This window comes from Opisthocomus hoazin, chromosome 14 (assembly GCF_030867145.1).
Source record: "Opisthocomus hoazin isolate bOpiHoa1 chromosome 14, bOpiHoa1.hap1, whole genome shotgun sequence".
Taxonomy (NCBI): Eukaryota; Metazoa; Chordata; class Aves; order Opisthocomiformes; family Opisthocomidae; genus Opisthocomus; species Opisthocomus hoazin.
Genome location: NC_134427.1, coordinates 1,706,456 through 1,731,064, shown reverse-complemented (window position 1 = coordinate 1,731,064; position 24,609 = coordinate 1,706,456). Strand labels below are relative to the sequence as shown.

Here is a 24,609-nt window from a genome sequence, read left to right as displayed (position 1 = left end):
CCGGCTGCTCCAGGAGCCCCCCACCTCCCACTCTTGACCCGGGGACCTGCAAACCCCGGCCCTCGAGGCTGCTCATGGGGCTCCCGCGCAGGGCTGGGCTCAGCTCGGCACAGCCAGGGTCCCCTGTGCTCTCCCTCCATGGCCAAGTGTCCCCCCACCACCCACCCAGCCCCTCTGCTCCCCAGCACCCACCCTTCGCCCACCCGCACGCTCGCCCCCCGGGCCAGGCACAGCTCTGCAAGGCAGCGGGGGCACCCGCACCTCCCCCCCCCCCAAAATGTGGGGGACACCCGGGCTGCTGCGACGCCCGAGGTGGCCCCGGTTTTGGGGACCCTATGCCCAGGCTGGTGTCAAGGTGGCAGCGGCCACCTTTGTCCCCAGGGTCACCCCGCGGGGTTGGGGTGCCAGGGGAGCAGCACCCGGGGGTGCGGGCACTGCCGGGACCCCGGTGGGGTGGGCAAGGGGCCGTGGTCCCCACGGGCAGGGGGCTGCGGTCCCCACCGACGAGGGGCTACGGCCGCCATGGTTGAGGGACCATGGGCGCCATGGTTGAGGGACCACGGTCCCCATGAGCGAGCGACCCTGGTGCCCATGGCCAAGGGTCCTTGGCCCCACGGGGAAAGGGCTGTGACCCCACGGGTGAGCCCCACACGTCGCACGTCCTGGGGGGCTGCAGATGGCCCAGAGCCTGCGAGGGCGATGGCCGGGCAGGAGCACAGCGGGGCTGAACGGTGTGGACACGGGCAGGGACACGGGCAGGGACACGGGGCAGGGACACGGGGCAGGGACACGGGGCAGGGAGGCTGCGGGCTCCTGCCCCTCCCGTGCCCGCCTCCAGCCCTGCCTCTCCCCGGGCACTTTGCTCCCAGCAGCGGGAGAGCGGGAGCGGGCACAGTCGGCGCGGGACGGCGAAGGCAGCCGGCCGCCCCGCCAGCATGGCCCCCAGCCCCGCGGGGGACGGCCACTCCCCGGGGGTGACCCGCTCCTGAGAGCCACCCCAGCCCACGACCGCAGGTGAGCCCACGCCTGACGGAGGGCAGCGCCGGGACGGCCACGCAGAGCCCTGCGGGGAGCAGCTTTGGCCCCACGAGGGACAGAGGTGGGACCCCCAGCGCTGGGTGGGTGTGGGGTGGGGGTCGGCCAGCTGTCCCCATCCCTCTGCCATCCCCAGATCCCTCTGCCATCCCCATCCCTCCGCTGTCCCCATCCCTCCACCATTGCCATCCCTCCATTGTCCCTATCCCTCTGCCGTCCCCATCCCTCCACTGTCCCCGTCCCTTCACCGTCCCCATCCCTCCGCCGTTCCCATCCCTCCGCCATCCCCATCCCTCCGTGTCCCCAGACCCCTCCACTGTCCCCATCCCTTCACCATCCCCATCCCTCCGTGTCCCCACATCCCTCCATGCATCCTCCTCCTCCACACCCCGCTGCCTTCCTCCATCCCCAACCGCCTCCATCCTTCTTAGTGCGGCCACCTCCTCTCCTTCATCTTCCTCTCCATCCCCCAACCGCTGCCGCAGCGCCGGGCTCCTGCCCTTCCCCGGGGAGGTGGGGGGACAGGGACAGCCCACCCATGGGTGAAAGGAAAGCCTCGCCTCCCACCCTGCTGAGGAAGAGGGTCACCTCGGAGCAGGGGACGCGGTGGGCGGCGAGGGGAGCGCCCGGCCGCGCTGGCATCCCCGGGGAGGAGGCACCGGCTCCCGGGCAGCGCGGGCAGATCGCGCTTTGGCTGCTCTTGCGGCCGAAGAGAAGGAATAGAAAGAAATTGGGTCGTGCTCACCTTGTGCCAGGGCTTTGGCCGCAGAAACCACGTGGCGATTAGGGACAAGGGTCCTTCTGCAGGGCGTTTTGCACAACTTCCCCTTGTTTTGCAATTTCCCAGAGCTTAGGAGAGAAGAAAAGCCCTCTTTATCCCATGCTCCCACAGCGTCCCTCGCCCGCTGCTCGCTCCGCTCCCAAATCCTCTCTCCTGTCCCCTGCCCGAAGCTCCCGCCCGCAGTGCCACCAGCCCTGACCCAACGCCCTGTCCGGCCAGCGTGCCGGACTTCGGCACCGGGGTCTGCATTCGGCGCTGCCCCCCTCGCCCATCGCACCAGTCCCTTGCCAAAGCCCCTGCGAATCCCCAGGGCAGGCAGCCCCGGCCGGCTGCTGGGGTCACCCCGGGCTGGGGTCACCCGGGGCTGGGGTCACTCGGGGCTGGGGTCACCCGGGGCTGGGGTCACCCTGGGCTGGGGACACCCTGGGCTGGGGTTGCTGGGGACACCCTGGGCTGGGGTCGCTGGGGACACCCTGGGCTGGGGTCGCTCTGGGCTGGGGACATCCCGGGCTGGGGTCGCTCTGGGCTGGGGACACCCTGGGCTGGGGTTGCTGGGGACACCTGGGCTGGGGTCACTCTGGGCTGGGGACATCCCGGGCTGGGGTCGCTCTGGGCTGAGGTCGCCCCGGGCTGGGGACACCCTGGGCTGGGGTCGCCCCGGGCTGGGGACACCCTGGGCTGGGGTTGCTGGGGACACCTGGGCTGGGGTCGCTCTGGGCTGGGGACATCCCGGGCTGGGGACACTCTGGGCTGGGGTCGCCCCAGGCTGGGGACACCCTGGGCTGGGGTCGCTCTGGGCTGGGGACATCCCGGGCTGGGGTCGCTCTGGGCTGGGGTCACCCCGGGCTGGGGTCACCCCGGGCTGGGGTCACCCCGGGCTGGGGACACCTTGGGCTGGGGTCGCTCTGGGCTGGGGACACTGTGGGCTGGGGTTGCTGGGGACACCTGGGCTGGGGTCGCTCTGGGCTGGGGACATCCCGGGCTGGGGACACTCTGGGCTGGGGTCGCCCCAGGCTGGGGACACCCTGGGCTGGGGTCGCTCTGGGCTGGGGACATCCCGGTGCTGCCCGCAGGGCTGGGGGCCGGGGTCAGGCTGGGTCACGGCCGCGGGGCCGGGAGCCGGGGCAGAGCTCCCGTTCCTGCGGCGAAGGGCCAAGGGCAGCACGTGGCCCCGTGGCCGGCCCCTGCCCCTTTCCGCTGGCAGACGGCCGGGTGGGTGTTTTGCGGGGACCCCCTTGCTGCTTCCCAGGGTGGGGGCCAGGGGTGCTCGCCACGGGCAAGGGGTTCCCCAGCACCGCATCCCTCCGGCATCCTCAGCCCAGGCAGCGCAGGGGCAGGCGTCACCTCCCCAGCTCCATGCCCGTTCCCCGCGGTGCCGTCCGCCTGCCGCTCCAGCAGCGAGCCCCGACGCACGGCTCGGAGCTCACCGTGGCTGCGGTCGGTGCCTCCTCGAGAAGCCCACGCTGGAGAGGCCGTGGCCAGGGAGAGCCTCGCTGGGGACATCAGCGAGGAGCGGGGATGGGCCCGGCGGTGACGTGTCCTCGGGCTGATGTGAATCAGTAATTTAAACCACTGAGTTGGATCATGACTAAGATAAGGAAGCAGGAAGCCTGTTGAGACAAAGCTTGCCAAATGTCATCTTGCTTTGCATTTTTATTTTTCGGTGGTTATCCTCAAAGGAAGCTTGCTTAGGGATGGTTAAATCACGCTGCTGAGCCATGACCTGTGCTCGGGCTTCATCAGCCGGCAGAAGCCACGTAGCTGCGCTCTCCTCCACGCAGCCCGGCACCACACGGTGCTGCTCGGGCTCTTTCACCTCCTGCGTTCCTTACTCCGGGTTATTCTTTCTTATTTATTGGCCTCTTCGTAGCTCAGTTGTTTGCTGATCTATGCCACGGCCACTGGCGCTGGTCACTGAACCCTGCGGCACCTCCAGTCTGGTCGGACTCCAGGCTTCACGCTCGCTCGCACTCCGAGGTTGGAAGAGGAGAACCAATCTCCCGGTGGCTCGTGTCCTTGGCAGCGTCACCGCTCGGGGAGACGCAGCCGCTGGGCTGGGACCAGCACGACCAGTACGACCAGCACAGCACCCCGTGGGACCACCGCTGGCACCAGTGCCCGGGGGCTCAAGGTTTCCTTCCCTCCTGGACCCGGGAAAACAGAGCGAGCTCTTCGCGCTGTTAATGTTTGATCAGGACCTGCCTGTTGCTCTCTGAACTCATCCCTGCAATCACGCCAGGCAGCTGGAAGGAAGCCGCAGGGTGTTTGACGCGCGCCCGGAGCTGCGGCTCAGCCCTCAACTCAAACAGAGAGCACGGAGGGGTGTGCGGCACGGAGGGGTGTGCGGCACGGAGGGGCCGGCCCCGCGGCCAGCCGCCTGCCCGCCTGCCTGCTGGTGCGATCACGGTCATCTCTGCAAACACCGGGGTGTCTCCGCCGGTGAGGCTCTTTGCCACCAGCAGCCATCAGGCTGCACGTCTCCACGGCGAAGGCAAGCGGCGAACAGGAGGGGGGATGATGAGGGAGCCAAGGGATGAAGGAACTTGAGAGGACACGGCCTTCCACCTCGTACCACCGGCACCGGCATCCTGCGGACGCGCGTCGTCTTGCGGAGCCCCCAGTCCTGGCACCCATTGCCTCCAGGGCGAGCTCTGGACCAGCAGAAGCTGGGGACACGCCAGGTCCTGTGCAGCCTGCTCTGGGTGACCCTGCTTGGGTAGGGGGTTGGGCTGGGTGACCCACAGAGGACCCCGACCATGCTGGGATTACAGAATCACAGAATTACAGAATAGTAGGGGTTGGAAGGGCCCTCTGTGGGTCACCCAGCCCAACCCCCTGCCGAAGCAGGGTCACCTACAGCAGGCTGCACAGAACCTTGTCCAGGCGGGTCTTGAATATCTCCAGAGAAGGAGACTCCACAACCTCCCTGGGCAGCCTGTTCCAAATTCTGTGCTACCTTTGCCAGATACGGTTTTGGCTGCACCCTCGTCTCTGCCGGCGGCACGGCAGACGCTCCTGCTCCCAGGTTACTCATCCGAGCACCCATCCTCGGCCAGGGATGGTGGTGGGTGAGGAGGGACCAAGCCGTGGGCAGCTTTGCCTGGTCCTTTGCTGGACACCGTGATGGCGACAGAAACTCCTTCTTCCCTCTGGAGGAGCAGGCTCCGAACTTCAGCCGCCCAAGAAGCGAACGCGCCCCTCCGACAGCTCGCCCTCGCGCGCCGGTTGGCCGGGAGGACGCGGACCCCAGCCCTCGCTCCCGCGTCCTGCCCGCCGCGCCAACTTGCGCTGCCTCGGGCCGGGACCTGGCTCCGGCGCAGCTCCTCTCCGCGGGGCTGAGATCATCCCTCTCCCGCAGAGAACACCCGGCAGCTGGAGGCCCCTCGCCGTCCGGGGACGCTCTCTCCCAAAGGCTCCTTTAAGAGCCCCCCAGGGACTTCTCCGCGCCCTAAGACTCCCCCCAGACAAGCCTTTCTTCTCCTCCCGCCTTTCTTCTGCCGAGGAGCCCTCCGGGACGAGCAGAACTGTCAGGATGGGGCCAATTAGGCTGAGCCGGCTGCCAAGCGGCTGCGCTGGCACCGGCCGGGGGCTGCTGTTGCTCATCACGGTCTCATTGTTCGGCGCGCCGTGGGGCTGCTGGCCGGCGGGGCCGGCGCGGTCCTCTGTCCCCGGCACGCTTCCCGGCTCCCCGCGGCGCTGGTGTCACCGCGGGCTGCGCAGAGGGACGACGAACGGGCGTCAGCGCGGGGGCTGCGGAGGGGAGGATTCGTCAGGTCCCGTCCCCCCCCCGGCTCCCCGCGAGGCCCGAACGCGCCAGCTGAGAAAAACCAGAGAACCCTCAAAGCGGCCGGAGCTCCTGGAGGGGGGGGCAAATCTGGCATCTTTGGCCCCCGTCCACGCTTTGTGCCTGACAATGGTCGGGATCGACGACTAACGCGCTGTTATTAACCGCTCCCCTAGATCTGGCCCGCAGAAGATGGCCGCTTCGGTGAGGACGTTCCCAGTTGCCCTGTGGACACCGACGCCCTGGCCGGGAGCAAACACCACGGCGGTGGCAGAGGCGAAGTGCGTCTTCAACGAGGAGTTCAAGTTCATCCTGCTGCCCATCTCCTACAGCATCGTCTTTGTGGTGGGGCTGCCCCTCAACTCCTGGGCCCTGTGGATGTTCATCGCCAGGATGAGGCCCTGGAATGCCACCACCACCTACATGTTCAACCTGGCCGTCTCCGACACGCTCTACGTCCTCTCCCTCCCCACCCTGGTCTACTACTACGCCGACCGCAACAACTGGCCCTTCGGAAAGTGGCTCTGCAAGATCGTGCGCTTCCTCTTCTACGCTAACCTCTACAGCAGCATCCTCCTCCTGACGTGCATCAGCGTCCACCGCTACGTGGGCATCTGCCACCCCATCCGCTCCCTGAAGTGGGTGAAGACCAAGCAAGCCCGCGTCATTTGCGTGGGCGCCTGGCTTGTCGTCGCCGTCTGCCTCATCCCCAACCTCATCTTCGTCACCACCAGCTCCAAGGGCAACAGCACCCTTTGCCACGACACCACCAAGCCCGAGGAGTTCGACCATTACGTGCACTACAGCTCCTCCGTCATGGCCCTCCTCTTTGGGGTCCCCTTCCTGGTGATTGTCCTGTGCTACTGCCTGATGGCCAAGAGACTCGGCAAGTCCAGCTTCTCCAGCCCCGGCCCTCGGATGCCCTCCTACAAGAAGCGCTCCATCAAGATGATCATCATCGTGCTCACCGTCTTCGCCGTCTGCTTCGTGCCCTTCCACATCACCCGGACCATCTACTACACCTCCCGCTACGTCCAAGCCCACTGCCAGACCCTCAACGTCATCAACCTCACCTACAAAATCACCCGGCCCCTGGCCAGCATCAACAGCTGCCTTGACCCCATCTTGTACTTCATGGCTGGGGACAAGTACCGGGGACGGCTGCGCCGGGGGCCAGCCCACCGGCTCCAGCCCGTGCCCACGGGCGACCTGGCGCTGGTGTCCCCCTCCATGGACATCACAGGTGGCAGCCACGCTGCCAGGGCCACCCGAGGGACAGCACGGAGCGGAGGCGGGTGCTGAGGGGCCAACTGGGGTTGCAGTAACCTCATCCATGGTCTCCACGAGTCGCAGCCCCTCCGGGCTGCATGCGGGCATCCGGCCACCCCGGGTCCCCAGACCTGACCCTGCGAGGGTGGGCGGCTGTGGGAGGAGGGTGCCCGTACGGCTCGGGGCAGGACAGCCACCTTCCCGCGGGAAGGATGCCGAGAAAGCCATGTTGGGATGGCAGCCTGGCCAGCGGCGCACGTCCCATCCCGGGATGCTCCCGGGGACACGCCGGGGCTGACGGGGCCACCAGAGAGAAGGGACACTGGTGACGCTGGCACGCACCGCCCTTCTGGTCTGCTCGATGGGACCAGACCTGGGGCTGGAGGTGACGCCGGGTCCCCTGCGGCTCTCGGAGATGTCCCTGTCACACCACCAGCCTCGGGAGAGACGTGGCACGGGCCACTCGCTGCCTGTCGTCCCCTAATAAAGCCCCGTCCCCTTTCTCCATGCCTGGACCCGTTTCTCTCCGCAGCAGAAGGACGAGCGGCGAGACGCCCACCCCGGCCCCCGCAAGCGTTGGAGAGCGGAGAAAAGCCAGCAGGCAGCAGGGTGGGAGCGAGGAGCCGGGGCGGTGACGCCTGCGGTCACCGCAGCCCTCGGGGACCTCCCCGCGCGGGCGTTCGCTTTCCGAGCCGTCACCCGGCCCGTCTGCAGAGCCGGCCATCGGCGCTGACGGCTCCTCAGGGACGGGACAGGGCCACCCCCCTCGCCCCCCAGCACGCACCCGGGGAAGGGGATGCCCATAGCACCATCGGGGTGTCACCACCCCGGCCATGGCACAGGTCACGCGCAGCCACGTCCCACCGGGAGCTGCCCAGGGATGCCACGTCCCAGCCCCGCATCCCCATCCCACCAGGCAGCAGTACCCGGGGAGCCCCTCACTCACCCACCGCTGCGCCGAAAGCAGAGAGAGGAGGAGACCCCCCCCCCCCCCCCCCTTAAGCCCAGTTAACCCAGTAAGAGCAGCTGCTGGCCCTCACCTCACACCCAACGTGGCTCAGGTGGACCCGGGAGCTGCTCGAGCAATGGTCCCCTCCAAGTCCCCCGGAGATGGGACCACCAGGGAGGGGGCACGCACAGGTGGCATGGCCACCTGCATGGGGAGCAGGGGGGTACGGCCACGGGGCCACTGATCCTGCCCCCCCAGCACACACAGGCAGCGGTGGGGGGGTTGGAAATCTGTATTGGGTACGGAGGCGGCGGTCCCGGCTGAGGCCACTTCCACGGGTCCCCAAGTCCGAGAGCGTCCCCCCCACCCCGGGGGGATGTCTCCCCAGCGTGGTCCCACTCGCCACGGGGATGCCACCCCGAAGAGCCCACCTCACGCCCTCCTCCCGCAGCTCGTGGTGTCCCGGCTGTCCGGGGGGGGACCGTACCCATTGCTGGCCCCCAGCCTCGCGCCAGCATCAGCCCCACGTCCTCGGGGGACGGCCGCGTCACCCGTAGCCCCTCTGAACCCCTCTCAAGGGGGACCCTCTCCCAACCTCCCCTTCCCCTGGCTGCCTCCTCTCCTCCCACCTCCCGCTCAGGTTTTTTTTGGGCCAGAGTGGGGACCGTCCCCCTCGTGTCCCTCGTGCCGGGCCGGCTGAAATCCCCCCCCGCAAGAGCCAGCCGCCCTTGGGAGCCAGGACCCGGGCGCCGGCGCCGGCCGCGCTCAGAGGATGCGCAGCTCGTCCGTCTCCGCCAGCCCGTACTTGGTCTTGTTCTCCTCGAAGAGCTTGAGCAGGGAGCGGACGTACATCTCGTGGTACATGTCCACCGTCTCGCAGCTCGGGTCCTCGATCTTGGGCACCGTCACCGGTTCCCCCACTGCCGGGAGGGGAGGGAGGTCAGGCCGGCGGCGTGGGGACGCGCTCGGCTCGTCCAGGAGGTGAGCTGAGCGTCGCCTTCCACCGCTGCCCATCGCGGGGTGTCCTCATCCACCGCCCATCCACCTCCCGGGGTCCCCTCCGCCTCCCGGGGTCCCCTCCAGCTCTTGGGGTCCCGTCCACCTCCCGGGGTCCCCTCCACCTCCCAGGGTCCCCTCCACCTCCCAGGGTCCCTTCCACCTCCCGGGGTCCCCTCCACCTCCCGGGGTCCCGTCCACCTCCTGGGGTCCCATCCACCTCCCGGGGTCCCATCCAGCTCTTGGGGTCCCCTCCACCTCCCGGGGTCCCGTCCAACTCCCGGGGTCCCCTCCACCTCCCGGGGTCCCGTCCACCTCCCGGGGTCCCCTCCACCTCCCGGGGTCCCCTCCAGCTCTTGGGGTCCCCTCCGCCCCGGCGGGCGATGCTCACCCACGGTGGTGATGGGTCTGGCGTAGGGGAGGAAGCCCCGGGACCGGACAGAGGTGAGGCCGCGGCCGTAGAAGACGCAGGGAGCGAAGCCCATCATCTTCTGGAAGCGCTTCTGGATGCTCCTCATCCAGCTGCCCTCCTCGAAGACCACCTGGCGGAAGAGGTCGTTCTCCCCGAAGGAGAAGGAGGGGACGAGGTAGGCCCTGTGGAGGGGACACGGCGGGCGGTGACTGGGTGCTGGGACCCCCCCGATGCCCGGCAGCGGCGGCAGCACCCATCACCCACCCGTGCTGCAAGGCCATGCGGACGAAGCCCTTGCGGTTCTTCAGGATGAGCGTGGTGACGCCGGGGCGGCAGGAGAGCGACTCAGCCGCGCCGCCGATGACGATGGCCACCGCGTTGCCCGTGCCGTTCTGCGACAGCAGGTACCCGATGGCGCGGCGCGTCACCGGGCACAGCCCTGCGGCGGGACGGACCAGCGCTGCGGCGGGACTGCCTGCCCCCGCGGGGACCGCGAGGGACCCTGCCGGGGGGGACCCACCCAAGGACCATCCGAGGACCGCGTGAGGGTGCAGGCAGGAGGGGTGGGGTCCCCCAGGGTGCCAGCGCTGCGGGCAGGGTGATGGCAGGGCGATGGCAGGGTGCAGGTGGAGTTAGGCAGGGTGCAGGCAGAGCAAGGGTGGAGTTAGGCAAGGTTCAGGCAGGATGAGGGTGGATTTAGGCAGGGTGCAGGCAAGGTGCAGGCAGGGTGAGGGTGGACTTAGGCAGGGTGCAGGCAGGGTGCAGGCAGGGTGAGGGTGGAGTGAGGCAGGGTGCAGGCAGGGTGCAGGCAGGGTAAGGGTGGAGTTAAGCAGGGTGCAGGCAGGGTAAGGGTGGATTTAGGCAGGGTGCAGGCAGGGTGAGGGTGGATTTAGGCAGGGTGCAGGCAGGGTGCAGGCAGAGCAAGGGTGGAGTTAAGCAGGGTGCAGGCAGGGTGCAGGCAGAGCAAGGGTGGATTTAGGCAGGGCGCAGGCAGGGTGCAGGCAGAGCCAAGGATGGAGTTAAGCAGGGTGCAGGCAGGGTGCAGGCAGGGTGCAGGCACGGTAAGGGTGGAGTGAGGCAGGGTGCAGGCAGGGTGCAGGCACGGTAAGGGTGGAGTGAGGCAGGGTGCAGGCAGGGTGCAGGCAGGGTAAGGGTGGAGTGAGGCAGGGTACAGGCAGGGTGCAGGCAGGGTAAGGGTGGAATTAAGCAGGGTGCAGGCAGGGCGATGGCAGGGTGCAGGCAGGGTAAGGGTGGAGTTAGGCAGGGTGCAGGCAGGGTGCAGGCAGGGTAAGGGTGGAGTTAAGCAGGGAGCAGGCAGGGTGCAGGCAGGGTAAGGGTGAAGTTAAGCAGGGAGCAGGCAGGGTGCAGGCAGGGTAAGGGTGAAGTTAAGCAGGGTGCAGGCAGGGTGCAGGCAGGGTAAGGGTGGAGTTAAGCAGGGAGCAGGCAGGGTGCAGGCAGGGTGCGGGTGGATTTAGGCAGGGTGCAGGCAGGGTGCAGGCAGGGTGAGGGTGGATTTAGGCAGGGTGCAGGCAGGGTGCAGGCAGAGCAAGGGTGGAGTGAGGCAGGGTGCAGGCAGGGCGATGGCAGGGTGCAGGCAGGGTAAGGGTGGAGTTAGGCAGGGTGCAGGCAGGGTGCAGGCAGGGTAAGGGTGGAGTTAAGCAGGGAGCAGGCAGGGTGCAGGCAGGGTAAGGGTGAAGTTAAGCAGGGAGCAGGCAGGGTGCAGGCAGGGTAAGGGTGAAGTTAAGCAGGGTGCAGGCAGGGTGCAGGCAGGGTAAGGGTGGAGTTAAGCAGGGAGCAGGCAGGGTGCAGGCAGGGTGCGGGTGGATTTAGGCAGGGTGCAGGCAGGGTGCAGGCAGGGTGAGGGTGGATTTAGGCAGGGTGCAGGCAGGGTGCAGGCAGAGCAAGGGTGGAGTGAGGCAGGGTGCAGGCAGGGTGCAGGCAGGGTAAGGGTGGAGTGAGGCAGGGCGCAGGCAGGGTGCAGGCAGAGCCAAGGATGGAGTTAAGCAGGGTGCAGGCAGGGTGCAGGCAGGGTAAGGGTGGAGTGAGGCAGGGTGCAGGCAGGGTGCAGGCACGGTAAGGGTGGAGTGAGGCAGGGTGCAGGCAGGGTGCAGGCAGGGTAAGGGTGGAGTGAGGCAGGGTGCAGGCAGGGTGCAGGCAGGGTAAGGGTGGAGTTAGGCAGGGTGCAGGCAGGGTGCAGGCAGGGTAAGGGTGGAGTTAGGCAGGGTGCAGGCAGGGTAAGTGTGGAGTTAGGCAGGGTGCAGGCAGGGTGCAGGCAGGGTAAGGGTGGAGTGAGGCAGGGTGCAGGCAGGGCGCAGGTAGGGTGCAGGCAGGGTAAGGGTGGAGTTAGGCAGGGTGCAGGCAGGGTGCAGGCAGGGTAAGGGTGGAGTGAGGCAGGGTGCAGGCAGGGTGCAGGCAGGGTAAGGGTGGAGTGAGGCAGGGTGCAGGCAGGGTAAGGGTGGAGTTAAGCAGGGTGCAGGCAGGGCGCAGGTAGGGTGCAGGCAGGGTAAGGGTGGAGTTAGGCAGGGTGCAGGCAGGGTGCAGGCAGGGTAAGGGTGGAGTGAGGCAGGGTGCAGGCAGGGTGCAGGCAGGGTAAGGGTGGAGTTAAGCAGGGTGCAGGCAGGGCGCAGGCAGGGTAAGGGTGGAGTGAGGCAGGGCACAGGCAGGGTGCAGGCAGGGTAAGGGTGGAGTGAGGCAGGGTGCAGGCAGGGCGCAGGTAGGGTAAGGGTGGAGTTAGGCAGGGTGCAGGCAGGGTGCAGGCAGGCCACCATCCCTGCACCGCCTGCTCCCGGGGAGCCGCAGATCCCCTCATTCCCGAGTTTCCCACCGCCGGGACCTTGGAGCCCACCCGGAGCCCCGCTGCCCGTGGGCATCGTCCCCTCCCGGGGCTCTGCCCGCGCGTCCCGGGGCCACTTCTCAGCTGAAGCCACCATGCCCGCAGGCAGCTGCCCGCCCCGCTGCCCGCGGCCGCTCACCCCCGCTCATCAGGTACTCCCTGAAGACGGGCAGGCGGAAGTTGCCGGCCAGGGTGGTGAGGAAGGGCCGGATGCCCGGGAACATCTCGGCGAAGCCCGTCGAGCCCGTGATGAAGTTGCAGAAGGCGCCGACGCAGAGGATGCCGTGCGGGTGGGAGCCGATGATGTAGTTGTGGCTGGGGGACAGGTCGTGCGTCTTCACCAGCTGCGGGGACAACACGGCATCGCGGGGACGTAGCGGCGGGGAGCGTCCAACTTTTGGGTGGTGCCACCACCACCGCCCACGTCCCATCCCGGCCCCCCACACCGTACCTTCACGGGGAAATAATCCCGAAAGTGCCTCCACACGGGCCATCGCCGCAGGCACGGCAGCCTCCGGCCACCTGCGAAGCGGGGAGGGACCGCGGGGGATGACGCCGGACCCCCCGCACCCCTCTTCCCACCGTGAGGACGATCGGGGAGAGGAGGGCAGGAGCAGGTGGGGTGCTGGGCTCCCCCGTTTGCCGTGCTGGGGTGGTCGCGGGGAAAGGGGGGACCCTGCACCCCGTCCCGCCGCAGGGCTGGAGGAAGAGGGGGGCTGCGCCCGTCCCCACCTTTCTCTGGAGTGTCCCAGTCGAAGATGATCCAGGCCAGGTAGAGCGCGGAGATGGGCCAGAAGCTGGTGAACACCAGGTAGATGAGGAGCAGCAGGCTGACGGTTCCTGCGGGAGCCGGGGCGTGGGGTGAGCCGGGACCCCCCCGCAGCCCCCTACTCACCCCGCAGCCCCCTACTCACCCCGCAGCCCCCTACTCACCCAGCAGCAGGAAGCTGAGCACCCACTGGAGGACGGAGAGGAGCTGGAGCCAGGCGCGGACGTCCCGCTGCGAGGGCCAGGGTGCGGCGAGCAGGGTGCGCAGGGCGGTCTGGACGCTGGCGCGGCTGCCTGCAGCGAGGGACCCGGCACCCAGCCCGGGACAGCCCCGGGTGGGCAAAGGCTCTCCCAGCCAGCAGCGGGGGCAAAGCCGGCAGTGCCGGGGTTGGGGGACAGAGGCGAGGCGGGAGGTAGGGTGGGAAGGATGAAGCAGTTGGGTGAGGAGGGATGCCATGGGGATGGGGATGCCATGGGGATGGGTATGGGGATGCCATGGGGATGGGGATGCCATGGGGATGCCATGGGATGGGGATGGGGATGCCATGGGATGGGGATGGGATGGGGATGGGGATGCCATGGGGATGGGGATGGGGATGCCATGGCGATGGGGATGCCATGGGGATGGGGATGCCATGGGGATGCCATGGGGATGGGGATGCCATGGGGATGGGGATGGGGATGCCATGGGGATGGGGATGCCATGGCGATGGGGATGCCATGGGGATGCCATGGGGATGGGGATGCCATGGGGATGGGGATGCCATGGGGATGGGGATGGGGATGCCATGGCGATGGGGATGCCATGGGGATGGGGATGCCATGGGGATGCCATGGGGATGGGGATGCCATGGGGATGCCATGGGGATGCCATGGGGATGGAGATGCCATGGGATGGGGATGCCATGGCGATGGGGATGGGATGGGGATGCCATGGGGATGAGGATGCCATGGGGATGGGGATGCCATGGGATGCCATGGGATGGGGATGCCATGGGGATGGGGATATCATGGGATGCGGATGCCATGGGATGGGGATGGGATGGGGATGCCATGGGATGGGGATGGGATGGGGATGGGGATGCCATGGGGATGCGATGGGAGCTCTGGACCACGCCAGCAACCCGCGGCTGCTCTGGGGCCAGCCGTGCCCCGAGCAGGGGGCAGCTGCCAGGCTGGGCACCCCCAGCCCACCCATGCCCATGAGCCTGGACGCACCACCGGCGCCGAGGGCAGCGGCACATCCCGAGCTCCCCGAGGGCCGGGACCTCTCCCGTGCCCTCCCCGGCGCGTTCGGGCTCGCGGAGGATTCAGGGCTCTCTCCTCCGGCGCGGCAGGGAGGTGTGGGGCAGCGTCCGACCCCGGCAAGCGCCCAGGACAGCGGCCAGAGCCTGGCCGTCCCCAGCGAGCCTTGCCCCCCGCGAGGGACAGTCCAGCAGCCCGCGGCCACTCCACCCCCTCGCCGCCCCTTCCCTCCGGCCGACCTTGGTGAAGCATTAACCACCCCGGGCCGGGCGCCAGGATCCAAACTCCACGCGTGGCCCCGTCCCTCCTCCCCAAAATGGGCCTGAGGCACCGGTCCTGCCAGCGCCCCGCTCCCGGCCAAAGGTCTGCCATGGCCGAGACCACCCGGTACGGCCACCACCACGACCGCAGCGAGCCACCTCCTGTGTCACAACAGCCTTGTTTTCTTGGGTAAACAACCCAAAATCAGCATGCTGGCCAGGCAGAGAGATGCCCAGGGTGAGAGAGGAGCAGACTCCCCATGGCTCCCCGGGCCAGAGACCCCCAGGTGCCCAGTGGGACCCTCAGGTTGGAGGAGAACCACCAAACCCCGGCTCAGGTGGCTGGTGGTGGATCAACCCGAACCACGAATGGGACAACTGAAATAAATTAAACGCTGGAGCAATCACCAGCGTTGAAGAACCGTTCTCCCTCTCCCTTGAGCAGCGTGCCGTGCTTCCAGCCACCCCTCCCGCCCGTCCCCAGCAGCCCGGCCGCCCGCACAGCCCTGCTGTGGTCGCCTTCCCAAAGCCCCTTTTCCACCCAGCGAAGGCGCAGAGCTCTGCCTAGCAAATTTGTGCCTACAAACCAGTTGCTTTTTTTAGTTCCTTTTTCTAGCTTCCCCAGCCCAAGCGCTCTACGAATTTCCAGACCGCAGACAGCAAGCGGAGAAACCCCAGGGGCTCCGCTGCCGGCACCGGCCCCGGCGACAGCAGCCTCTCCAGACCCAGAAACTGGGGCTCGGCGGCTCGGGGCAGCAAGGAAAGACGGAGGGGAATTTGCAGCACCCTGGAGCATCTTGCAGGAGTAACGTTAGCGAACGCCTTGTCTAAAATCTCATTCCTCTTGAGGAACTGCAGGTTTTCCTCCGGCGCTGCTCAGCGCAGCTTGCTCCCAACACCTCCCTTTCCCCTAAGCAGACTCAAGCGAACCGACAACGGTGACAACGAAAGCCGGCTGGCCTGGCCAGCCCCTCGCATCGCCAGAGCACCCGAAACCACTCCAACGCGCTTCGGCAGTGTCTTACCGCTGAGGTTTTGGGAACAGGCTGCAATAATTGTTTTCATGGCGGCAGGGAGCTCCGCGCCAGACCCCGGTTCCGCAGGTTAAAAGGCGAGTTTGGAAATCCCGGCGGGCGGTTGTGTATCGAGCTGCTTGAACCAGCTGACCCAAGGTAAACCGCCCGCCGTGGAGGGGAGCGGACCCGCTCCGGCCCCGGCCGGCCGAGCAAGGAGAAGAGCTGGTGGTCCTCGGGAGGATGAGGAGCCGCGCCGAGCGGCGAGGAGCTGCTGCGGCGAAGGGCAGCCGCGGCCGCTCGGAAAGGCTGCGCTGTCGGCACCGGCGTCGGCGCGGGCCGCCGGCCCCTGGGGAATGGTACCGTCCGCGTTTCACAAACCGCTGTCACGCTCTGCCGGTGTGACTCCCCTCCGGAGCCACCCGAAAATGTCACCCCCGGAGCTCCCGCGGGGAACGCGGCCCCGACCCTCGGCCTCGCCGTCCAGCACCGTCCCCTCCTCTTCCACCCCTCAAGCGGCACCGGGGCTGGGACCAGAGTAGCACCTGGAGAAGACCGGGAGAAAAAAATAAGCAGGAAACCAGCAGCACCAGAGCAGGGCTGAGCTGGGGCTTCAGGCCAAAGGAGCAGAGAAACCCCCCAGCACCCGACTGCCCGCAGCTGCTGCTCGGATCGACCCCTCCAGCAGCGCTCGCGGGAAGAGCCGGCTAACGTCACGCGTAGGAAAGGGACAAACACACGTACAGGACTGCACGGGTTCCCACAGTAAAACACATGTTTCACAGAGTCACAGGATGGTGGGGGTTGGCAGGGACCTCTGTGGGTCCCCCAGCCCAACCCCCTGCCCAAGCAGGGTCACCCAGAGCAGGCTGCACAGCACCGCGTCCAGGCGGGGCTGGAATATCTCCAGAGAAGGAGACTCCACAGCCTCCCTGGGCAGCCTGGGCCAGGGCTCCGTCACCCTCAGAGAGAAGAAGTTCACAGGAAGAAGTTTCACAGGAGAGGTCTGGAACCCAGGAACCTGCACAGCTCATGATCTGCTGCTGTACATTGTGGAGACTCAGCACCTGGAGAAAAGCACACAGCGGCGGTCGCAGATGTAGGTTAGTTCAGAGGAGCTGAGATGGCCACGTATGAAATGTCTCAGCTCTCCTGCAGCCCGGCTGGCCCCGCAGGTGTGCCCCAATCACGCCAATAGGAAGGGGAAAAACCCCAAATTCAGTCAGAACTCCCCTGTCCCCGGAGCTACGGGAGCTCTCTGCTGATGAACCCGACTGCACCAAATCAGAGATGGCAAAGGCCTCGGGGCCGGCAGCGCCCTGCCACACACCCAAGCAGCAGCGACGCTGTTCGGATTTTCCTCCCAACATTCCTAACTGGTTTAGAACAACTGCAGCCGCCGCTGCCAGCCCACGCCGGGCAGCTCCAGAGCTCCCAGCCGTGGTCCCTCGCCCAGCAACGTGCCGGGCCAGCGCCAGGTACGGCAGACCAGCCGTGCCCTCTCCTCACCCCACGCAGGACCAGCACCAATTTCAGCTGCCTTCAGAGGAACCTCGACAAGGTTTGCACCCCTTCAGGGTTATTCTCTAAGTAGATTTCAAAGCACGCCAACGAGTGCACTGCTTCGCTTTCGAGTACGGCACCGTTCGTCCCAGCGCTGGGCCCCGTCGGGCTCCCCGGGACATACGTGTGCGTTCCACCACGTGTGCCACGGCCATGCCAACCCCGCATCGCACTAAACACAAGTATTTCCATCGAGGTGTCTGTACTACGTGTAGTATCAGCACTTCAAGACGTCGCCCTCAAAATACCCGACACGCTTCACCCGAAAATCCCGAACGCTCCGCAGGGTCATCGCTCGGCGGGCAGACTGACCAGGCCGCCGCTACCCCCGGCCGCACACTGACCTCCCTGCCGAGGCGAACGCCGCTGCGCTGCACGCCCGTGCGCTCCGGAGCCTCGGCCGAAAACCCTGGCTGTCTGACATGGCCTGCTGCCCATCCCCAGCTCCCCAGCGTGCTGGGAACCAGCCTCACGGACCTGCTCCGGAGGAGCCCAGGGATTTTCACAGCAAGAACTAGGCGGCACACGAGGTTTTATTTTGCTTAAAATATAGAGGAAAAAAAATAAATACATCCACCCACAATACAAAGCGCAGTTTCCGAGTTCACGTTCTTTTCTTTCAAGGGCTCCCTCCACCCGGGAGAGCGGAGGCAGCCGGACCCCTCGGAGAGAGCCCCACCGGCCAGGAGCTCTGTGCTGTCACTGCACGTCACCAGTTCGCTCAGTCCGACATTTCGGGTACACCAAGCTGCCACGCTCACTCCAGTGTCCCCAGGGCAGCCATGGCTCCCTCTGCATATGTACACTGCATTTACTCCCTCATCGCCAGGACACAGGCAGTTCTTACAGCACCTCCAGGCCCTGCTCCCTGCGGCGAGAGCATCAGCCCATGTTCTGCCGGTTGCCGTAGCCCCTTGGGTGTGTATCTTTCCAGTCATCCCAGTCCCGAGCTTTCTGAAGAGCTTCCTCGTCGTCCTCCTCCTCTTTTTTCTCCTGCTGCTGCTTCTGGGACTCTTCATCGGTTATACCTGCTGAAGGTCAAGAACGGGAGCGAGGAGCAGTCAGACAGCGGGGTCAGGCTCTCCAGCCAGCAGCCGGTCCGGAGGGAAGGCCGGCACGGCCAAAGAGCAGCCTCGCAGCCCCGCTGTCCTCACGGGCCAGCAAAGGCAGCTCTTGCTCTTCCCCAGTCAGGGGGTGCCTGACACCCCGAGCACCTTCCCCTTCGCCCTCCCCAGGTCTCTGTCCCAGCCTTTGCTCTGCCACTCTGTACCTGGTGCGCTCGGACCGGACGCGACTCCTTGCCTTCTGCGCTGCTCGTACCAGTCATCCACGGTCATCGTGGGCAGGCCGGGGTACCCGGCTCCAAACACCCTACCGGGAGGGACAGACGGTCAAAGGTGGCACTTGACCTCGCTGCGAATGAGCAGAAACACAGACAGCCGTGCCCACACCGGCTCTGTCACCCCACCTGTGCTAACAGCGTTCTCAAGGAGGGCTGGGGCACAAACGTGTTTCCACAGCCCGGGCCGTCAGCAGCAGCCTCGCCAGTAACCCAGCCGTAACGGCACGTGAAGAGTTCAGCCTGCTGGTTTAGAGAGGTGAGGACTGCTCTAGTCCAAAGACCTCGAACCACTTCTCCAGCCCAAAGGAGAACGCTCTGGGCTAGCACAGCTTCCAAGGAGGCCCCTAGGAACCGAATTCGGCACGGCTTGGCTAAACGGATGTGTGGAAGGCTCAGGGGAAGTAACGTCAGAAGCACGACAAGAAATCTGGTTTCTATCCCATTTTGTGCTTTAGCTGCTGCATTCCGTGCAAGGATCTCACAGTGCCACGAAGCGTAAAGATCTTGATACCCCAGGGAAAGCCTGACAGTTAAAAACCATATTGCTGTGACTGATGGTTCTCTGGCAGGTAATGCATCTTCCCAGCCCCTCAGATCACCGATTTGAATTCACCGAGACGTTCCAGAGCTTACATTAAGAGCCCACACGTGCTTTTCACTGCTGGGCTCTTTATCTTAAGCGTGAGGAACGCTGCTGTTGTATCACACAGAGGTTAGAGGGGCAGGCAAGCCTTGCCTCTCCACGGCATACCAAACAGCAAGCACGTGGCCTATAAACTAACAGGGTAATATTTGCTTAACCCAATCTCCTCTTCTGCCATCCCAAGGGGAGGACACAGCGTTAGCCGAGACACTGCAGCGTGCTGGTAATGGAAGCACGTCAGAGAAAGTGGGAGCAACGCACTAGCTGTTCCCCCCCACCCCTGCCCAGAGGCACAGCACAGAATCACAGAATCACAGAATAGTAGGGGTTGGAAGGGACCTCTGTGGGTCATCTAGTCCAACCCTCCTGCCGAAGCAGGGTCACCCAGAGCAGGCTGCACAGGACCTTGTCCAGGCGGGGCTGGAATATCTCCAGAGAAGGAGACTCCACAACCTCCCTGGGCAGCCTGGGCCAGGGCTCCGTCACCCTCAGAGGGAAGAAGTTCTTCCTCATGTTCAGACAGAACTTCCTGTGCCTCAGTTTGTGCCCATTGCCCCTTGTCCTGTCACTGGGCACAACTGAAAAGAGCTTGGCCCCATCCTCCTGACACCCACCCTTCAGCACGTGCCACTACGCTGCCTGAAGGTAACGACAGGATTTCTGCATCTGCAAGAGCATCTCAGGCTTGACGTGGAGAGAGTCCAGCGGAGGGCTACGAGGATGATGAGGGGACTGGAACATCTCCCCTATGAGGAGAGGCTGAAGGAGCTGGGCTTGTTCAGGCTGAAGAAGAGAAGGCTGCCAGGGGACCTTAGAAATGCCTACAAATATCTGCAGGGTGGGTGTCAGGAGAACGGGGCCAGACTCTTTCCAGTGGTGCCCAGCGACAGGACAAGGGGCAACGGGCACAAACTGAAGCAGAGGAAGCTCCAGCTGAACCCGAGGAAGAACTTCTTCCCTCTGAGGGTGATGGAGCCCTGGCCCAGGCTGCCCTGGGAGGCTGTGGAGTCTCCTTCTCTGCAGATATTCAAGATCTGCCTGGACAAGGTCCTGTGCAGCCTGCTGTAGGTGACCCTGCTTCAGCAGGAGGGTTGGACTAGATGACCCACAGAGGTCCCTTCCAACCCCTACTATTCTGTGATTCTGTGATTCTGTGAGAACAGAGCACTGCATCCCCCTGTGCCTAAGTAATCAGAAAACAACATACTTAGCCTGAGCAGCATCCCGGGTGAGAATGAAAGGTTTCAGCGGAGCCCTGGCTTGCCGAGAGGTACCGTGCGGCGGTGCTGAAGACTGAAGATGCAAACACCAGTCACAAGAGAATCCCAGATGAGAATCCCCTCCTCTGCTTCCCACCCCCAACAAGTTCTTGAAGGTCTCGTAGAAGAGAAATGCCTCTGCTGTCAGAGAAACGTCCCAAGACAGACAATTCAGGCCTTAATCCAGTTTAAATCATGAACTCCATCTGTGAGATTCTACAAATGACTTCTCTCTGTGCCCGTTCTGATCAGAGCAGAAAGCTGACAGAGCTAAACCAGACCAGCGCAGATCAAAGCATGAAACACGGCTTGTTGTTCCCAGGCATCACACGCAGCACCTTCTGAAGCAAGCAGAGCCCACCACTCCTGAAGCTATCACCCAGGGCACTACAGAAAGGCAGAGTTCTGCCATGCCAGTAACAAACTGCGCGAGCCAGCTGTGCCAGCAAAGCTGGGCGATGGTCTGTGCCTGCACATTAGGATGGTTTATTTCTAGGCAGACATTTTTGGTGATCACATAGAGCCCAAAAACTCTACTCTGCACAGGAATCGCAGGTCTGTGAGAAGCTTTCAGCATTCAGAACGGGCATTGCTTTCTGTAAGGTCTGGACATTTTGTAGACCAGAAGAGTAGGCTTGAAAGAAATCGCAGGGGTCTTTCTTTTAGTTTACAGCTAATTAGTTCTTTCGAGTTAAGGGTCTGGCAGAACCCAGCAAGGCAGAGAAAAGCCTCTGCACGCAGACCAGTTGAGCTCTGATTCTCAGCACTCTAGCATTCACAAGCCACGACGGTCTACAACGCGTGGCAGCACCGGACAGTGGCTAATCCAGAAACCACACCCCCGGCCATTCAGAATTAAACCAAACCCCAACTGCTTGTGCTCTGATCGAACTAAATTTCAACCAAGAATTCACAGAAGAAAGCTTGTGAAACTCTGCTGCTGGATTCCTCCGAAGTTCCTTCACCCACAACGCTGTCTATCATCAGGGCGAACTACCCTGAGTCCGCAGGACCTGCGGCGCAAGAGAGACCTCGTACCTGTTTCGCTGCACCTCTGCTCCTCAGGATGACCACTTCTTGGTCGATGCTCTCAATTTCCTCCAGGCTGGTGTTGATCCATTTCTGGATTTGTAGTATGTAAAATTCCCGTATCTGATCCTCATCCGCCTGCCCGCTCTCCACAAAGGTTTTCATAGAGGCCAGCCTGTTCTCCAGTTCCTTCTTCTGCTTGTATCTGTCTCAAAGAGAACAGAAGGAGATCATCAAATAACCTTTCTCCAGCACAGCCCACAGTGTTTCCTAAACCTAAAAATTTCCTATTTCTTGAAATGCCATAAAATGTAGCTGCCCTGATCCCCCTTCAGCTGCTTGTCACAGGGGTGCCAGTCGCTGACCAGTGCTCATATCTGGGCACGCAAATCCCAGATATTCATAAAGCTCCTCACGTCTTCCTTGTGCGAGGAGGACCCACTCCTTTAACAGCTGAGTAAGAGGCCTGCAGAAGTGAAGCAGACACGTACAGGAAGGTACCTGGGAAGCAGAGGAGGAGCGCTGGCAGCACCACCTCACGCTGATCATCGTTGACGCCAAGCAGGGGGATGCATCTCCCCACCTCACCTGACTGACAACAGAAGCTTCTTGACAAAGGAAAACTACAGAAATCAGAAGAGTTCCAATCTGCTTAAAAAGAAGCTTTGAAAAATGCACAGTCATATACACACATGCAGCACCCAAATCTCTTCCTCCCATCTTCCCCATCACTCCCATCCGTTGACTCAAATCTAGACCTCACATCGGATCTTTGCTACTCTTTGTTAAGAGGTTTTACACGATTTCATGTATTTAAAAAGAAAACTGTATACAAAAGGGAGGTTCTGATGGTTTACTGTTGTGATTTAAGTAGCTCCTGTCTGTTAAAAACAGCTTTAAGCAGATAGTTTCAATTTAGTGAGGCCTCTCAGTTATTCTTCTGCTGAAAGGTCTGCAACCCTAGAAAATTAAGCCTCCAGGGCAAAATTAGGCAAGCCTGGCAACACTAATCTCCTGGAGAAGAAGGAATTTAACTCTTTGGCTCCTTCACTGAGAAATCCAATATACTAGCTAGTTTCAGTTGCTGCTTCGCAACACAAAGATATCAAGAAGCTGCTTATAAGGCAGATTAAAACACTTCTCCAATTTCTGTCTCATGTGATTTTGTGTGTGTGGGTATGTTCTTTTTAATCTGATTTTGGCTTTCTGGACTTTTTGGACCTTTTCAGGAATTAGTTAAGGGGAGGAAGCTACCCATGTAATACACTTCCAGGCTAAATCCTTGTGTCCCACTTCCTTCACTTCAGTGCCACCTGAAGAATGATCAGTAAGAACCAAGGATTAGAAACCTGCGGGAGCTGAAGGGACAAGGACCACACAAGAGCCACTCTGAAAAACAAACCCATCCAGGAGTGCTCCACAAGAACCCTGAAAAACACTGTAACTGGCTGAGCACCTGCCTGCGCGGCCCTGGGCTGCAGGGCGGCAAAGCAAACCTCTCCATCGCTGTCTTTCCGCTTCACAGCGGGATAAGTTCTCTGCCGCTGGCTGCTGCGATCCCCCCCTGCTCCCCGGGAGGCCGGATCGCGTGCTCCTTCAGAGAGCGAGGCTGAAGGCAGCTTGGATGAGACAGGCCCAGGGCCAGAGTGACGAGACAGGCCTTCTGCGGAAGGTTTCCGCACAGTCTATGCATTTTACCGAAAGCAAATACAACTGCAACGCCTCGCCCTGATCAAGTACCAACCTGCCTGCCACAGACCTCGCATTGCAGGCACCTCCTGTTCGTCCTCACGCAGAAGGAGGCACAGCACGGGCAGACACAGGCCCTCAGCAAGAGGGGAGCTGAGGCGTAACCCAAGCCCTGCCCGCAGCGCCGAAGCCGCTCACCCGCCCTTGGGAGGTGATGCGCAGCTCTGACAACCCGCCCAGGCCAAACAGGCTCTGCTGAGCTGGCCCCCAAGGCCCTGCTGCATTCTAGTAAGCCAAACCCATCCCAGGTAGGTTACTTTCTAGAACATAAATTTATTTTTGTATTCACGTGATTCAGAAAACTCTTCAGCCCAGCCTGAGCCTTTCAGCGCTACCTCAATAAGCGACACCTTGACTGTCAAAATCCTCAGCCAAGGCAGGGCCATCCGCCACCTCCTGTTTAAAGATTTGATAAGCACATAGGTAGGAACCTTCCGGAGTGGGTGGCTTTACGCAGTCAGCAGTGATTAAAGAACTAATCGTAAGAGCTTTCGGGCAGCTCTTCTTCAAAGACCAGAACCTGAAGACACAAATGCATCTCCCCAGCCCGCGGACAATCCGACACCGCTCAGCAGTACGCGGCGCGTTTGTTAACGTCACTGTTTCACGATCAAGGCGTTCCCGTACCAAGGGAACCCGCTCTTTGCCGACGGCCCTTGTCTGTACAATCCCGCGCTGCCTGAGGATCTCCCCTTCTCTCAACCCGACCCCCGAGAGCCTCCAAGCGCCGCAGACACAGACCTACCTTTCGATTTTGGCTTGCCGACTGGCGGCCATGGCCACCAGGCTGGGCTGGGCGGCAGCGGGGCCCCCCGGGGCTGGGTTCCCGGCCCCTTCCTCCCCCGGGGGGCTGGCAGGGGGCAGCTGGAAGCTTCCCAGCCCGTAGCTCCCGCAGAGCTTGAGGAAGCGCCAGAAGTGAGCCCGAGCGCTCTCCAGGTGCTCCAGCCTCCTGCTCAGGTCCACCTGCTTCAGCGTCAGGGCCCCCAGCACGGCGGGCAGCGGCAGGTACTTCAGGTCAGCTGAAGCGATCTCCTCCAGGTCCTCGTTCTCACTGCAAGGGGAGAGACGAGACGTCAGGAGCCTTCCCCTTCCCGCTCGGCCCGGGCCCAACCCGCTCCCCGGCGGCCCGGGGCCCGTCTGCAGGCTGGGGGGAGCCTCGCTGGTCTCCCCCCGGGCCCAGGCCCAGACCCGGGACCACGCTCCGGACCAGGCCCGGGACCAGACCCAGATCCGGGCCCGGACCAGGCCCAGACCCAGGCCCAGGCTCGGGACCAGGCCCAGGCTCCGGACCAGGCCCGGGACCAGACCCAGACCCGGGCCCAGGCCCAGGACCAGGCCCAGGCTCGGGACCAGGACCAGGCCCAGGCCCAGGCCCAGACCCAGGCCCCGGACCAGGACCAGGCCCAGACCCGGGCCCAGGACCAGGCTCGGGCCCAGGCCCAGGCTCGGGCCCAGGCCTAGGCCCCGCCGCTCACCTGAACAGGTCCAGCTGCGCCACCATGGCGGCCGCGCGCTGCAGAGCGTCCAGCCCCTGCCGCACCTTATCCTGCACGGCCGGGGCCCCGGAGGACGGCTCGACGCCGGCTTCCACCTCCTCCCAGAGCCGCAGCCCCGCCGCCAACAGCTCGGCCAGCCGCGGAGCCCCGCCGGCCCCCTCCGCCATGCTGCGCCGGGAAGGC

At 64.1% G+C, this 24,609-nt stretch overlaps 3 protein-coding genes across 6 annotated transcripts; 1 reads left to right on the top strand and 2 right to left on the bottom strand.

The window, feature by feature from the left end:
• Positions 1-876: 876 nt before the first annotated feature.
• On the top strand, positions 877-7,372 carry P2RY4 (pyrimidinergic receptor P2Y4). 3 transcript variants are annotated; one of them, XM_075435464.1, is made up of 2 exons: positions 877-1,014; positions 5,777-7,372. In XM_075435464.1, exon 2 carries the CDS (start codon positions 5,793-5,795, stop codon positions 6,900-6,902), a length of 1,110 nt encoding a protein of 369 aa, XP_075291579.1. In that variant the 5' UTR covers positions 877-1,014; positions 5,777-5,792; the 3' UTR covers positions 6,903-7,372. The 3 variants fall into 3 exon arrangements, with proteins under 3 accessions (XP_075291579.1, XP_075291578.1, XP_075291580.1); XM_075435463.1 differs by having other exon boundaries at positions 877-1,099; XM_075435465.1 differs by lacking the exon at positions 877-1,014 and adding an exon at positions 4,203-4,497.
• Positions 7,373-8,094: 722 nt separating this feature from the next.
• Positions 8,095-16,017, bottom strand: LOC142363104 (diacylglycerol O-acyltransferase 2-like). Its single transcript, XM_075435467.1, has 8 exons — positions 15,358-16,017; positions 12,993-13,121; positions 12,792-12,899; positions 12,511-12,581; positions 12,199-12,403; positions 9,491-9,665; positions 9,206-9,408; positions 8,095-8,738 (listed from the first exon to the last, which is right to left on the bottom strand). Exons 1-8 carry the CDS (start codon positions 15,395-15,397, stop codon positions 8,584-8,586), a joined length of 1,086 nt encoding a protein of 361 aa, XP_075291582.1. The 5' UTR covers positions 15,398-16,017; the 3' UTR covers positions 8,095-8,583.
• A 1,406-nt stretch (positions 16,018-17,423) lies between these two features.
• Positions 17,424-24,609, bottom strand: IGBP1 (immunoglobulin binding protein 1). 2 transcript variants are annotated; one of them, XM_075435468.1, is made up of 6 exons: positions 24,406-24,609; positions 23,676-23,981; positions 21,191-21,386; positions 20,101-20,186; positions 18,179-18,279; positions 17,424-17,939 (listed from the first exon to the last, which is right to left on the bottom strand). In XM_075435468.1, exons 1-6 carry the CDS (start codon positions 24,591-24,593, stop codon positions 17,791-17,793), a joined length of 1,026 nt encoding a protein of 341 aa, XP_075291583.1. In that variant the 5' UTR covers positions 24,594-24,609; the 3' UTR covers positions 17,424-17,790. The 2 variants fall into 2 exon arrangements, with proteins under 2 accessions (XP_075291583.1, XP_075291584.1); XM_075435469.1 differs by having other exon boundaries at positions 17,424-17,936.